Source organism: Zea mays, chromosome 6, assembly GCF_902167145.1.
Source record: "Zea mays cultivar B73 chromosome 6, Zm-B73-REFERENCE-NAM-5.0, whole genome shotgun sequence".
NCBI lineage: Eukaryota > Viridiplantae > Streptophyta > Magnoliopsida > Poales > Poaceae > Zea > Zea mays.
Genome location: NC_050101.1, coordinates 48,606,664 through 48,620,955, shown reverse-complemented (window position 1 = coordinate 48,620,955; position 14,292 = coordinate 48,606,664). Strand labels below are relative to the sequence as shown.

Here is a 14,292-nt window from a genome sequence, read left to right as displayed (position 1 = left end):
GAGTTAGTTGCTGAAAATAGATTCCAAATTTCTTCAGCACATCGGCAATCATCCTATTCAAAGGAAATCTCAAACCAGCTTTGAGGAAACTCTTAAAAATCACTATTTCATCTTTTTGTGGCTTCGGGGTAATCTCTTCTCCACCAAAGCGAATCATCTTTTTCTCATCTTCGCTGAAGTAGCCCGACTTCACCATCTTTGGGAAATCAGTCTTCGAGATAGTCGACTTCCCGAAGTCCAGATGACTAGGCTTGCTCGGTACTGCGATATTGTAATCATCGTCAGTACCAGCCTCCTCAATATCTGCTTGTTCTGCTTCAGCAGCAGGGGTATCTTCTGATGTCATCAATCCAGATCGCTTCATTGCTTCAGAGATAGGAACAGTTTCCGCAGCTTCGGCTTCGTCCCCCTCGCGCTCAACTCTGGCAGTAGAGCGCACTCTGGCCATTTAATTTTGAATTTCTTGAGAAATTTCTTGGAAAATAATAACCTTCTCTTTCGAAGCTATTTTTGTGACGAAGCAAACACCAAATTGGAGCTTCGTTTGAATGCGAAAATCAAGCTTCGGCTATGGTTAGAAATTTTGGCAGCAAAACAGTGCAGGAATCCCTAGCTTCAGAAAACCCGCTACAGCTTATAGGAAGCTCTAGTGCAGGAATCCCTCGCCTAACCACCATCATAGAAAAATCAACCCAAGGACCTCCCTACACTAACCACTCCCCTACTGCCCTTGCCCCTTTCGGGTAAGGTAGTCATCCACTAGCTTTCCTAGTTAATCAGCCAAGGGCGTCCCATTAAACCCTTATGGTAGCACTGTTTTCCTGGGTGGTTTTCCATGTTCCCATTAACATAATGATCTTATCATAAATAGTAAATAGTGAACAGATAATAAAAAGTGTAATCATAAGTAATGAATATCTCTATACCCAAAACCACATAAAGCAATAGCATGTACTACCCAAAAATTTAGTAGTAAAACCAGTGGTGAAACAAGATATAAAGATAGTCAAAATCTAGGGTAACCTATTGGGTCCCATCAAAATTAACCTATGCATATCATTATGATTAATAAGAACATGACTGGGTAAAAGGAAGTGATCAAGGGCACAACTTGCCTTCAACGAGCTCCTGCTCAGCAGTCTCTACCAGCTGAACCTCAGGATCCATAGTGACTTGCTTGTCTACTCGCATTAATACAAACATACAGAGTATAAAGGGATAATTAACAACACACCAAACATGTAAAAAAATACATAACAATAAACTACACATAAAAATAAGATTCTAGCACTACAAAATAACCTCCCCTATAGCAACACATATATGCGTTGCTAAATATCATTGTAAGCGTTGGTAGGGCCTATACCAACGCATAATTATGTGTTGCCTATGCTGCCGTTGCTAGGATCTATTACAACACATACATATGCATTGGTAACGCCCATTAATAATCGTTGCTAGATAGCAATGGATACTTATGCCTACTGAAACGGTTATATGTGTTTCTACCACAACTAAGCCAGTTATCCTGTAGATGTATTGCAACATTTAGAATGTATGATGGCAACGCTTATATACATTGTAAGGAATTTTTTATTTTATTCAATTTTATGTTTTATTTATTTTATTACGGCAACACTTTTATAAACGTTGCAAGTAATCACCGAATAAAAACTATTTATAATTATTTTTTTATTTGGATCAAAACAAATATGCAAAGCATGTGCATTGCACATTATCAATTTCCAAACTATTATTGGGTCACACATGGCAAATAATCTGGAATCAGTCTATATTAAAAATAGTAGTGTCGTTATAAAATATCATCCACAACTTAATCCATTACACAATGTATGAATTAACATTTTTTCTATGATAGTATGAAACAAACAAAGGTTGACTCATAAACTGGACTCAGTAGACTCATCGCTCTCATCACTAATAACGCCAATTTAAAGAAGAATCAAAGTCATAGCCCTCATGTAGATCTGTTGTTGTTCAATGGTTGACATTAAAGAGCTGCCTTTTCTATCTGCAAATGAAATCAGAAAGCTTTAATCCAATGCAGTAGTTTGTAAAATAGTGTATGACTTTATGAGAGAATTGAAAGAGCTTACACAACTTGAAGGCCATGCTATAGGGTCGTTGTCTATGTCTCCTAGAACCACGAAATTGTTGTAGGGCCGTATTAGTGGTTCATCACGCACAAGTACAAGACCGAGACGAACCTTCCAAAATTCTTTGCCCAATGGATCTCCTCCAACTTGTTGCTTTGGATCACAACCAATTATTGTACCTAATGCAACCTTCTTATTTTGATTCCTCCAACTCTTCAAGAAAATATGAGAACCAACCTAACACATAGGTCCAAGTATATGATTAAATAAATGCGCAGTACATAAACAATTATGGAATTGTCTGCCACTTAAGTTCTGGAATGGAACTTGACACATTTTTGGTAAGCAGCATAATTAGTAACCATTTTGTGTGCAATTTCAGTTTGTGTGAACTGCATTCAATTTAGAGAACACATTGTATGACATTTTCAGTTTTAGTTTGTGTGCAGTTTGTGCAATTTTCAGTGAACTACATTCAGCTTGTGTGCAGTTGGTAAGCAGCAGCATATAGTAAGCATTAGTAAGCAGCAAAATTAGTAAGCACTTTGTGTGCAGCTTCAGTTTGTGTGAACTACATTCAGTGCTTCCCCCACCTCAAGAAATTCAGATAGCACATTGTATGCCATTTGTCAGTTTCAGTTTATATGCAGTTTTCAGTGAACTGCATTCAGTTTGTGTACAGTAAGCATTAGTAAACAGCAGAATTAGTAAGCAGATTGTGTGCAGTTTCAGTTTGTGAACTGCATTCAATGCATCCCCCACCTCAAGAATTAGTATGCAGCAGCATATAAAAGCAGAAGAAATTATTTTTGAGCTATGAGTTAGACATTGCCTTGTACATCATTTTGAAGAAAATGTGATAATAAGCATGGTTATAAATGATGTAAGATAGGGAAATAGAAAAAAGTGACCTTCAGTCCTGTTGAAATCCTACTAGGTTGTAATGTGTCTCCTCGTAGTGGCTTGATCTACACTTAAAACACACATTTTTGAAATAAAGTAAAATCATTAGCTAGGCAAACTAAACAAATTTGAAATAAATAAATAAATAGTGCAGTAGTACCGTCTCATGATTTTCGTCAAGTGTCCAAAATTCCTCACTTTGAAATTGACCATATACTCGCTGATTTAAGGAAAAACAATAATATAGTGAATCAAATATGTGTGACTACACATCTACAATACTGAAATTTAGGATTGAGATGCATACTTTTCGTTTTGATGTAGACTGATCGTCTTTAGTACTTGGCAAATAATTTTCTAGAGATCCCTGCAAATGACAAATGCAATTTCTACAAAAACCACACTAGAAAATAACTAAAATTATACCGAATAAACTTTTTTACTACCTTGTTCTTGTATGGTTCATGATTAGAGGAATTTCGAGCAGTGTCCTGGTTCATCACCTATGGTGTAGAATACATTCAGTATGACAATTTTCAAATATAAACATTTAATAGAATAAATGGACCACATCGATCATCACCTTGGCTGCATTACTTCTATTTTTTACATTTAACGATGTAGAAACTCTACCACCTTGGAGTCCTCCTCGTGGCATTGGTGGCTTGCCCTGCACTTAAACACAAGTAATGAGTAATGGAACTCAATATTAAACAAAAATGTGGTTTGATAAGATAGTAATTATCAATGTATCGAAAGTAGGGATACAATTGATCTTTTGTGCAATAGAAACTCTTTTGTGTTTGAGTAATTTTGCATCTTGGGCATTTGATGACTTGTTCTAGGTGTACACAATGTAGACTAAAATTATGCTGAGTACAACGTACTAACCTTTTCTTGAATTTTAGATTTTTTGCACTGGGCCTGCAGCTCCTCGTACCCATCATGTTTGATTTCATCCGCCTTTATAGTTATTGGTTAAATGGTACCTTGAAAATTTAAAACTGGGATGGAATTGTAGGTAAAGCATTCATACCATTGTGCTATTCAGTTCATCAAGAAGATTAATTTTTTGATTCATAGTCGGCTGAAGATCTTTTGATGCCGACAAAGGTTCATCTAGACATTCCTGTAACAACACAGAAGTATTAGGATAGAAGTTGTTGAGTAAAACCTTTCTTGAAAGAGCTAGGAATAAAACAGATTTGAATTTACATGGTGACTTTTTTGCAGTTCCAAGGTATTTCGCAAATTTAGTATAGTATCATCTTGCTTCTGGACACGATCTATAAGTTTTTCCACTTGAAGTCGAAGAGATACTACATCTTCACTTGATGTTGCATCCAAAGAGGTTAAATTAAGATGTTTTAGATGCCTTGAAGTTGATCCACCAAACACTTGATCTGGATTCGGAACAAGGCCAAGACCATGGATATGGCCAGGCTTCTCTTCTCCTAAAATTTGGCTAAGCGCATCTCCTTTCCATGCAACCTTTCCATGACTAGTGTCAGCTAAACTTGGTTCTTGCACTAATAGTTCCTTCAACGCAACCTTGTAAAAGCATAAGTGTACTCATTAAGCGTTATGGAAGAAGTATTTCAAATCAGTAAAATGTAGCACATTTGCAAAGTTTATTGTACCACATGTGGGTTTGTGTTCTTTGTGATGTTACTCTTGTGTGTATTGATATACAATACAGCCCTATGGGGGTATTTCTTTTCTGGATCTTGTTCCCTCTGTACCAAATAAATGATCCTTAATAAATGTAAGGACAATACTGCATGTTCGAGAATTGGAATAAGCATTGCATTGGCAACTATGTTTGTAGAAATACCATATCTTCCCTATTCCGAGCAAAACTCTTTGTTCCTGATGTATGGGTCGCCTTCCTTTTTGCGCAGTTTATCCTATTTGCCTCACTGATATCCTATCATAGCAACAAAACATGAATATAAACTAAATAGCATAGGTCTTTCATTACAGGAATAATGAGTTTTTAAACTGTCCATGTACCTGTGATTTTGTTGTAAACCAATTATTCACAAGAGCGACCCATTGATCATCTAAGACGCCTTTTGGAACATTTTTTAGATTATTTTCCTTGCTCCTATGCGCATCAAAATGTAAGGATTTTAGATTGGACTTGTGTTGTCTCCATCTCTCACCAATAGTTCGAAGTATCCACTTTTCCATGCGGGCAGGGTATAGGAATCTCATCTACACAAAAATGAAATGGCCATATGAAAGTTCAGTTATATTTTTGCTTCAAAGTTCAGAGGATGACAAATGTTAATATACACACCTTTACTTGCTTCAGTACATCTTGCTTGTTTTTTTGTTCATTGTTCCTGTCCTTCTTTCCTATCAGTAATCTCCAATCTTTGAAGCTTAAGCTACATAAGCAGCCATTCCTAGCAACCATGCCAAGGAATTTTCCTAAGACTCCTGCCTCCTCTCCAATAGGTTGGCCGAGCTCGTTACAGTTAACTACAATTCGTTTTCCTTTTTGAAGGTTCCAAACATGTTTAAGTTTGTTCGGACCACGACTTATTGCTTCATTAGTTTGACCTATGCAGTTTTATGTTAGAAACAATTAAAGAATGGTTGAAATTTTAAAATAAATTACAATTTATGAAGTGTAAGAACCTTCAACAGAATCCTCTATATCCGCATCATCAGGAGAAGGGTACACTCCAGAAGTAGTCTCAAAAGATGTTGTATCTTTTTTATGATGATCTGAAAACATATAATAATGGAGAGATTTCAGTTGCTGTCCCTAAACATATAATAAAATTTGAAAAGTAGGACATAGTATTCACTATTTATTAGCTGAAAAATTGAACTCACTGTTTTATGTTTTAATTCCCAATTAATTTTATATCTTGGTACATACCTAGGTCATTGAACTCATTACCATTGTCGCTTTCTTTTTGGCGTTCTCTAGCAGAAGGATGGTGGTCATATGCTGCATCTCGTGGCCGATGACTTGTTTCCCCAATAGGCTCCTCTACCAAATACTCTTCTTGGCTTTGAATGATGCACTTTCTCATACCCCTAGCCATGTCCGCTGGCATACCAAAATAAAAACTTATCATGTGTAATTAGTTGGTCTAGAAATGTAAATGGAGTTCAGTAAAACATAGCATTAATCCATACAATGGCCAACATAGAAAAGAATTTATCAACTGACTTGATTTAATAAAACACTTGGAGTCTGAAACAGAGCCCAACTCAATGAGGAAAAATTGTTTTACTAACATCTCTAAAACTTCAAACAAAGTACAATGTGTCTGCAAGTATTTAGACATCGTATAAAAACAAGTCATGTAAAAGTTGACATTACTACCACTACCTCCAAGTATCCCACAACTATGGACAATGTGTCTGCAATGCAGTTTCTGAAAAACACCTAACAGGATGCTATGTAAAATAATGTATATGGAAACTGCTATGAATATCTAGTTACAAAAATCAGAGGAACTATACATCTGCTAACTACAGAAACAATAAGAACTAGTACAAGGTTACTTGAACTAAAGTATAAGGAAACTGCTATGAAATGCAGCAGTACTCAGACAAGTGAAAACATGGCCCAGATTTGGTGCAGCCTTACAACCGAGGGCAAGGAAACACACGCCGTGCGTCCTCTGTGAGCTGCAGCCGATTCCTCGAACTGGAGCGCACCAGCCGCCGCCAATTCCTGCCGTGGCGCGCACCAGCCTCCGCCAATCCCCGAATTGGAGCGCTCACCAATTCCTGCCTTCACCAGCCTCCGCCGTCGCCAGCGAAGCCAAAGGACGGATTGGGGGAGGCTGTTGGACGTGGCCTAGGGCAGGGGTAGTAGCGTGAGTAGTGGGAGAAGTTGCGTGAGGAAAGAGTGCGAGGATTAGGGATCACATTGCCGCTATGTACAGCCAGCAGATGGGTTTGTAGGGTCTGTACGGTGGGTCCACAACAAAATTGGTGGGAAAACTTGAAAAATTAGGGAAAGAACAAATATGGAATTACCAAATTTCAGATCAAATGCCAAATTTCACAATTTGAGCTATATTTTTAACTTTTGTTTATGTCTCTATTTTGGACCATTTACTAATTTCTATGCTTCAAATGCCTTTTCAAGCCGAAATAAATAAATAAATACCAAATGTGCTTAAACAATAGCGAAACTTGGCATGGAGTCATAACATGTTCCTGGTTGGTTGAGATAAAAAGTTTAGATTACTATACAGAAGTATGAATACAGGTGCTTCAAAAATGGACACATCTCCACTACGTTTCATACCATTGATCTATACAGTTTGAGCTATATTTGTAACTTTTGTTTATGTTTTTGCCAAAAAGGGTGCACCAAATGTTCTTCTAACTGTTATAAACTTAATTCATGTAAAGATGTCCCTATTTTGGACCATTTACTAATTTCTATGCTTCAAATGCCTTTTCAAGCCGAAATAAATAAATACCAAATTTGCTCAAACAATAGTTAAACTTGGTATGGAGTCATAACATGGTCCTGGTTGGTCGAGATAAAAAGTTTAGATGATTATAAAGAAGTATGAATATAGGTGCTTCAAAAATGGACACTTCTCACTGTACGTTTCATATCATTGAACTACAACTTCACATCTTGAGCTATATTTGTAACTTTTTTTATGTTTTTTGCCTCAAAAGTGCACCAAGTGTTCATCTAACTGTTATAGACTTAATTCATGTAAAGATGTCCCTATTTTGGACCATTTACTAATTTATATGCTTCAAATGCCTTTCCAAGCGAAATAAATAAATAAATGCCAAATGTGCTCAAAAATAGTGAAACTTGCCATGGAGTCATAACATGGTCCTAGTTGGTTGAGATAAAAAGTTTAGATGATTATACTGAAGTATGGATATAGGTGCTTCAAAAATGGACACATCTCCACTACGTTTCATACCATTGATCTACAACTTCACAGTTTGAGCTATATTTGTACTACGGAGACTTTTGCCATTATGAAACACCGCGGATGTGGCTTCGACAAAATGGAGGCTAAGGAGAGGGATTTGACTATATGAAAAACCAGGGGAAAGCCTACACTCTGAAATGGACATGACGAGTCCATTACCAGGTAAGGACGACGATTATTACACTAATATTGACGTCGTCACACATCTGTTACCCGCTATCGTTACAAGTTCACCACCGTCGCACCCAGCCTTTCTTGAGATCTCGCAGTCAGTGTGTTCAGTCAGTGTGTTTATGTAAGACAATCTATGTATTGAAGACTATCTATGCAGTCGGTGTGTTCAGTCAGTGTGTTCATATGGTTAATGTGTAATACTTTGTCTCTGCAATTTTAATTATGGGAAATGCTTTGCTATATGGTTAATGTTGATATTCTGGGAACTGCTTTGCTATATGGTTGCTGTTCACTGTATTTGCGAATGTTCTTCCTATATCCGGAGCAGTTCCCAGAATTCTAGCAAAGCAGTTTGTGCCCCCAGTACTGTTGTCTGTGTGTTCAGTCAGTGTTCTGGGAAAATTGATCCCCGAGAAAATAATTTCTCTATTGAACTGGCAAATTCTGGGAACATGTTTTCTGGGAAATTCTGGGAACATGTTTGCCTCCTTCGGTTCTGGCAAATTCTCCTTTGGTTCTAGCAACAGCAAGCTAGTTTCCCAGCACTGACTGCATAGCTAGTTTCCCAGCACTACTTTGCCAGAACCGTTTAGTTCATGTTTATTTCCCAGAACAGCATCAGTCATGAAAATGGAACCATTTAGTTCATGTTTATTCCCAGAACTACTTTGTATTCACAGAACAAAATTCCCAGAACAAAATTCCCAGCACAGCTCACATGGGAGCAATAAACAGCACATGAACTAAATCTGGGAATAAACAGCCAGACTAGCACAAAATTCAGATGATCTGGGAACACAAGTTTCTGGTACATGCATCTGCCAACAGCAAGCTAGTTTTTGGGAACATGAGTACGGTGAAAATAAGCACGGTTCACATTCAGATCTGGGAACATCACAATTTATTACACATAATTTTTCAGATCTACTGTCCGTGATAAGCACGATTCTTCAGTTTCTTTCGAGGGGTAATTTTCTTAACTGCCCATTTGACACTTCTAGGTGGCGAAGTAGCAGCCGTTTGTTCATCTTCATTTCCAGCCACAACTTATGCTGCTGGTAGCTCTCCCAAGGAGCAAAGGCACCCCCTCAAGCTCCTTGTGCAATCTTCAGTCAGTCAGCACACTTGGCATCTGAAAGGTACACACGTGACTGTATGACGCTGGTCCCGATCAGGAAACCAGGCATCACCATCAGGCCGACTTTTGGCCTCTCCACACCTTCTTCTAGGATGATGTTCTTCACGACATAGGTCTTCAACAAATTCTGCTGCTCTTGTATTTCAGAGAGTAAGCGTGAATCTTGAGGGGATGCAGCTATTGGCTTAGGATGTTTTTCTCTGTAAGCATGCTTGAGCTCTGATTATTGTTATCATAATTGTGCGAGTCCCTTGAGCCTCGGCGGATCATTACTTCTTCACCTCAGGATCAAAGTAGTTTGTAACCTTCAACTTGTCAACCAAAAAATCGACATCCACCTGCAAAGCAACTATTCAGTTCAGGTCACAGATTTTTTAGAACAAGAGAAGCAAACTTGATAGTAGTAGTTCAGGCTGGGTTGTCCGGCCAACGTATGGATGGTTCAAAACTATTGCACTACAAATGATTCAAAACTATGTTGGTTAAATGGAAATTTGGAAACTGCACAAGACCAAAGTGGCTATATTGGAAGCTAATTTATAGTTCCTGCTTGGCTGCTACTGCCTTCAAAATTATATTGTATCTCATTATTTATTTATGTAAATTATGTAAAATACTAAAACATATCTATACATTTGGTTCTTTCAGAAGCTGCAGTATCCATAACCTCTAACACACATAGCATTTAATTCCATCTATACACAGGTAGTAACAATTCCTTTCCTTGGGTAATGCTAATGCTACGCTATGCATGCGCTGAAAAAACAGTTTGTCACTTTGTTCATTGAAACTGAAAATTTAGTTTGTTCACTGAAACTGAAAATGTGTTAGACTATGCAGTTACACTAAGATAGTTTGTGCAGTTACACTGAAACTGAAAAATTGAATTTGGTTGGCTATGAGACAGTCTGTTCACTGAAACTGAAAATGTGTTACATAGTAACTGAGACTTTTGGCATTATAAAACACGTCACATTTGGGTGTAATAAACTGTTTTATTGTTCCCAGATTATGTTCCCATAACCATGCTTGCTGAACAATTTCCCAGAAACTAGTGTTCCCAGAACTACTTGCTTGACCGAGTAACTTGTGTTCCCAGAAACTTGTGTTCCCAGAAACTTGCGTGCTTGCTGTTCCCAGTTTCTGTTTCCAGAAACTTGCGTGCTTGCTGTATTGTAGAAGCCATTTACAGTTTCCTGATAGATAATAAGAAAGTGCAAAGTATGCTTAAGCACCATGCATGCTTGAGCCATTTACAGAGTTCACTACCGGTAGATAATAAGAAGCCATTTACAGTTTCCAGATAGCAAAGCAGCACCACCTGCTAGAGCGAATTCCGGGGTGGTCCTCCTGTCCTGAAGCCGGCTTGCTGTGTAATACAGTTCAGTTTACTTGTGTGTAATAATAAGGGTTGTCAGATTTCACATTATCAGAGCAAATCTAGTACGATGACAAAAGCAAACATGACTCACCTTTTTATTTTATGGCTCATCTTCGGCATCACTACTTGGATTATGGCCTTTATTTGCCCCTTCTACAGTAATTCCCTCCATATCTCTTCTAGTCCATGAATGTCTGTCATGAGCTTTATCAAAAAGGTCACCAAGCATGCTGACATGAAAAGGTTCACATTGAACTTCATTCCAATCCTCCCCCATGTCAAATACATCTCTAGGTTTCATCTTCAACACAACTGACCATCCTAGGTTAGTATGGTCATCTATATAGAACACTTGGTCAACTTGATTGGCAAATACAAAGGGTTCATGCTCAATCCTATCACCTTTGTGAATTTGATGCGAGAAATTAACTAGTGGCAAGCCAAACTTATCTGTTTTTACTCCTTTGCCTCGAGTGACATCAACCCATTCACATTTAAATAGTACCACTGAAAATCTCCCGTAGTAGTCTAACTCTATGATATCAATAATCCTACCATAGTACATAATATCTCCAAGTATGGGGTTGCTATCACCTGCCGATGAATAACTAGATGTCTTTGCAGTAACAACAACTCCGCTATTTTGAGTCGCCTTATCAAACCGTTTGGCACGAAATCTGAACCCACGAATGTTAAAGGCTCTATGCCTTCGTGCAATCTCTAGTGGTCCTCGAGCCAACCATCTAATGTCCTCGTCGATGTTGTCACTACCATCATTTTCCTCCTTCTGCATGATCTGTACGGAACAAAAAATGGATACATATATGAATATAAAATATTTTTGAGCAATCACACAAATTAGGGTACATACATGTTCTCTAAACCAATTGGAAAAATATCTGTTTTGTAAATTTTCAATTTCTTTAACAGTTGGGCGTCGGTCACGTCTCTTTCTTTTCAAATAAGAAGCATGTTCCCTGCAAAAATATTTTTCATTACAATATATCCAATTTCGTATGGCATGTATAAAGGAGCAAGAATTCACCTACTTAAGATACGGATTCACAGCATCACAGTTGAATAGTACATATCTATGAGCTTGCAATTTCTCCATGTTAGTTAAAATGAAATTTGATGGTTTTCCCAATGGTTTGCCTACTGGAGGAAACAACGACGACTTGTGACCATGTAAGTTTGAGTCAATCTGATCCAAACTATCATCATTCCTTGATGGTTTATTTAGCTTTGTCGAGAAACCTTCTATGTATCTAGAACAAAACACCATACACTCATCTGCCAAAAAAGAATTTGCCATTGAGGCTTCTGGATAGGCTCTGTTGCGAACAAATGATTTTAATTTCCCTAGGTACCTGCAAGCCATGTAAAAACACTTATTAGTAAAAGTGAATAAATTTAAAACCAAGAAAATGAAACACGCGACATTATGAATCATTACCTCTCAATAAAAAACATCCAACGATAATTAACTGGTCCAGCCATCTTGCATTCAGTTGCTAGATGTACAACTAAATGAACCATAACTGTAAAAAAACCTGGTGGAAAAATTGTCTCCAATTTGCATAAGGTGATTTTAATGGAGTGATCTAAACGATCCAACTCTTCAACATTAAGAACTTTCGAACATATTCCTCGAAAATAAGCAGACAACTCAAATACAACCGCTGTGATATCATCTGGAAGATTTCCCCTCAAAGCAATGGGCATGAACTGTTGCATTAGAACATGACAGTCATGTGTTTTGAGGCCAATGATTTTTCCTTCTGCAACGTTAACACATTTTGAGATATTTCTGCAATAACCATCTGGAACTTTTATGTTTCTAATAACATCACAAAATACTCGTCTCTCACTTTTAGACATACCAAATCTTGCTGGTGGCAGGTATAACTTTCCCGAATCTTTTACTTGAGGGTGTAGGTCTGCTCTGATGTTCATGTCTACAAGATCTAAACGAGCTTGGAGGTTATCTTTTGTCTTCCCATCTAAACCCGATATTGTGTCATACAAATTATCGAACACATTTTTCTCTATATGCATCACATCAAGGTTGTATCTAAGAATATTATCATCCCAGTAAGGCAACGAGAACAAACTACTTACTGACTTATAAGTTTTTGAGTCCTTGAAATTACCAAGTGCAGTGATCTCATGCAAAATTGGACGATCATAATAAGTTGAAGGCTCCTTACCAAGCTCTATCGTTCCATCAAAGGAACTTGCATCGAAACGGTACGGATGATCAAGATCAATATATTTGCGATGACCTAGGAAACATGATTTACGACCATTCTTCAGTTGTTTCGTCCATACATTTTCACCACATGGTGGGCATGCAAATTTCCCATGAACCATATGAGAAGCAAGCATTCCTAAACCAGGTAGATCACTTATGGTCATAAGCACGGCTCCTCGCAAAGTAAAACTCTCATTTCTCGATGCATCATATGTGGATATACCAGTTTGGAAAAGATCCTTAAGGTCCTCCAAAAGTGGCTCAAAGAACACATGAATTCGATCTCCTGGGCTTTTAGGACCAGGAATCATCAAGGACAACATAATATTGTGATCTTTCATGCAAAGCCATGGCGGGAGGTTATAGACTACCAAAACAACAGGCCAACAACTATGCATAGAACTCATCTTCCCAAATGGATTAAACCCATCAGTAGCCAATGCAAAACGAATATTACGAGAATCTGATGCAAATTGTGGAAACTTTTCATCAAACCTCTTCCACACTGGAGCATCAGCTGGATGTCGTAGCAAACCATCCTTGATGCGCTCCTCATCATGCCATCTTAGGAGAGGTGCTGTTTCTCTACACATAAACATTCTTTTGAGCCTATCTTTAATAGGGAAGTATCGTAGTACTTTGCAAGGAGTTGCTTTCTTCCTTTCCTTCTTTGTTAGTATGCAATTGGGTTCCTTATCCTTCCACCTTGAAGCCTTACAGGTTGTGCAAAAATCATCATTTTTTTTGTCCTTCCGGTACAATTGGCAATTATTTCGGCATGCATCAATAGTTTCATATCCCAGTCCAAATTTAGAAATTACTTTCTTAGCCTCATAAAAATTCTTTGGCAGGTCCTTTCCATTAGGAATAGCCATATGCAGAACCTCAAGAAGATCACCAAAAGATTTATCTGACCATTTGTTTGAGGATTTCACATTAAACAACAACACAAATAAGGTTACCTCTGTGAGTTCACAACCTTCCCATAAAGGCTTTTTTGATTCTTCGACCCGTTTGTAAAACTGTTCAACTTCTGAATTGGGTCCGGTCACTGGTGCATCTCCATCTACCATAGGTGTGTCATCATATATATGCCAAATGGCATCTTCAATCATTTGCCCAATGTTAACATGCCTTTCATCGCTTTGTGTTTTTTTATCTAGACCACTAATATGCACTGAAGGATCGCCATGAAAATCCCATTCATCATAATTGTCAAGAATCCCATTGCACACCAAATGACCATACATCTCATCTTTCGACTGAACAGTAGTGTGCACGCATGACTGACATGGGCAATAAATCTTGCTGCCTTCGGGCTTATCTTTATATGCAAATTCAATAAACCTCTCTACACCAGCCACATATGGATCAGAACCTTTAGG

At 37.9% G+C, this 14,292-nt stretch overlaps 2 protein-coding genes across 10 annotated transcripts; both read right to left on the bottom strand.

Moving 5' to 3' along the window:
- Positions 1–1,775: 1,775 nt before the first annotated feature.
- On the bottom strand, positions 1,776–6,921 carry LOC103629272 (uncharacterized). Of its 9 annotated transcripts, none has more exons than XM_020540206.2 (17): positions 6,634–6,921; positions 5,914–6,087; positions 5,667–5,756; positions 5,323–5,588; positions 5,034–5,237; positions 4,855–4,947; positions 4,661–4,756; positions 4,236–4,571; positions 4,057–4,149; positions 3,912–3,983; positions 3,604–3,690; positions 3,467–3,523; positions 3,328–3,387; positions 3,181–3,240; positions 3,029–3,085; positions 2,118–2,354; positions 1,776–2,032 (listed from the first exon to the last, which is right to left on the bottom strand). In XM_020540206.2, the coding sequence occupies exons 2-17, from the start codon at positions 6,080–6,082 to the stop codon at positions 2,012–2,014; spliced, it is 1,998 nt and encodes a 665-aa protein (XP_020395795.1). In that variant the 5' UTR covers positions 6,083–6,087; positions 6,634–6,921; the 3' UTR covers positions 1,776–2,011. The 9 variants fall into 9 exon arrangements, 8 of the variants coding, with proteins under 8 accessions (XP_020395795.1, XP_035815804.1, XP_020395796.1 ...); XM_035959911.1 differs by having other exon boundaries at positions 5,935–6,087; XM_020540207.1 differs by having other exon boundaries at positions 6,637–6,921.
- A 3,829-nt stretch (positions 6,922–10,750) lies between these two features.
- Positions 10,751–13,979, bottom strand: LOC103631031 (uncharacterized). The gene is made up of 4 exons (XM_020539757.1): positions 12,110–13,979; positions 11,703–12,023; positions 11,525–11,630; positions 10,751–11,449 (listed from the first exon to the last, which is right to left on the bottom strand). Exons 1-4 carry the CDS (start codon positions 13,780–13,782, stop codon positions 10,754–10,756), a joined length of 2,796 nt encoding a protein of 931 aa, XP_020395346.1. The 5' UTR covers positions 13,783–13,979; the 3' UTR covers positions 10,751–10,753.
- Positions 13,980–14,292: the final 313 nt, after the last annotated feature.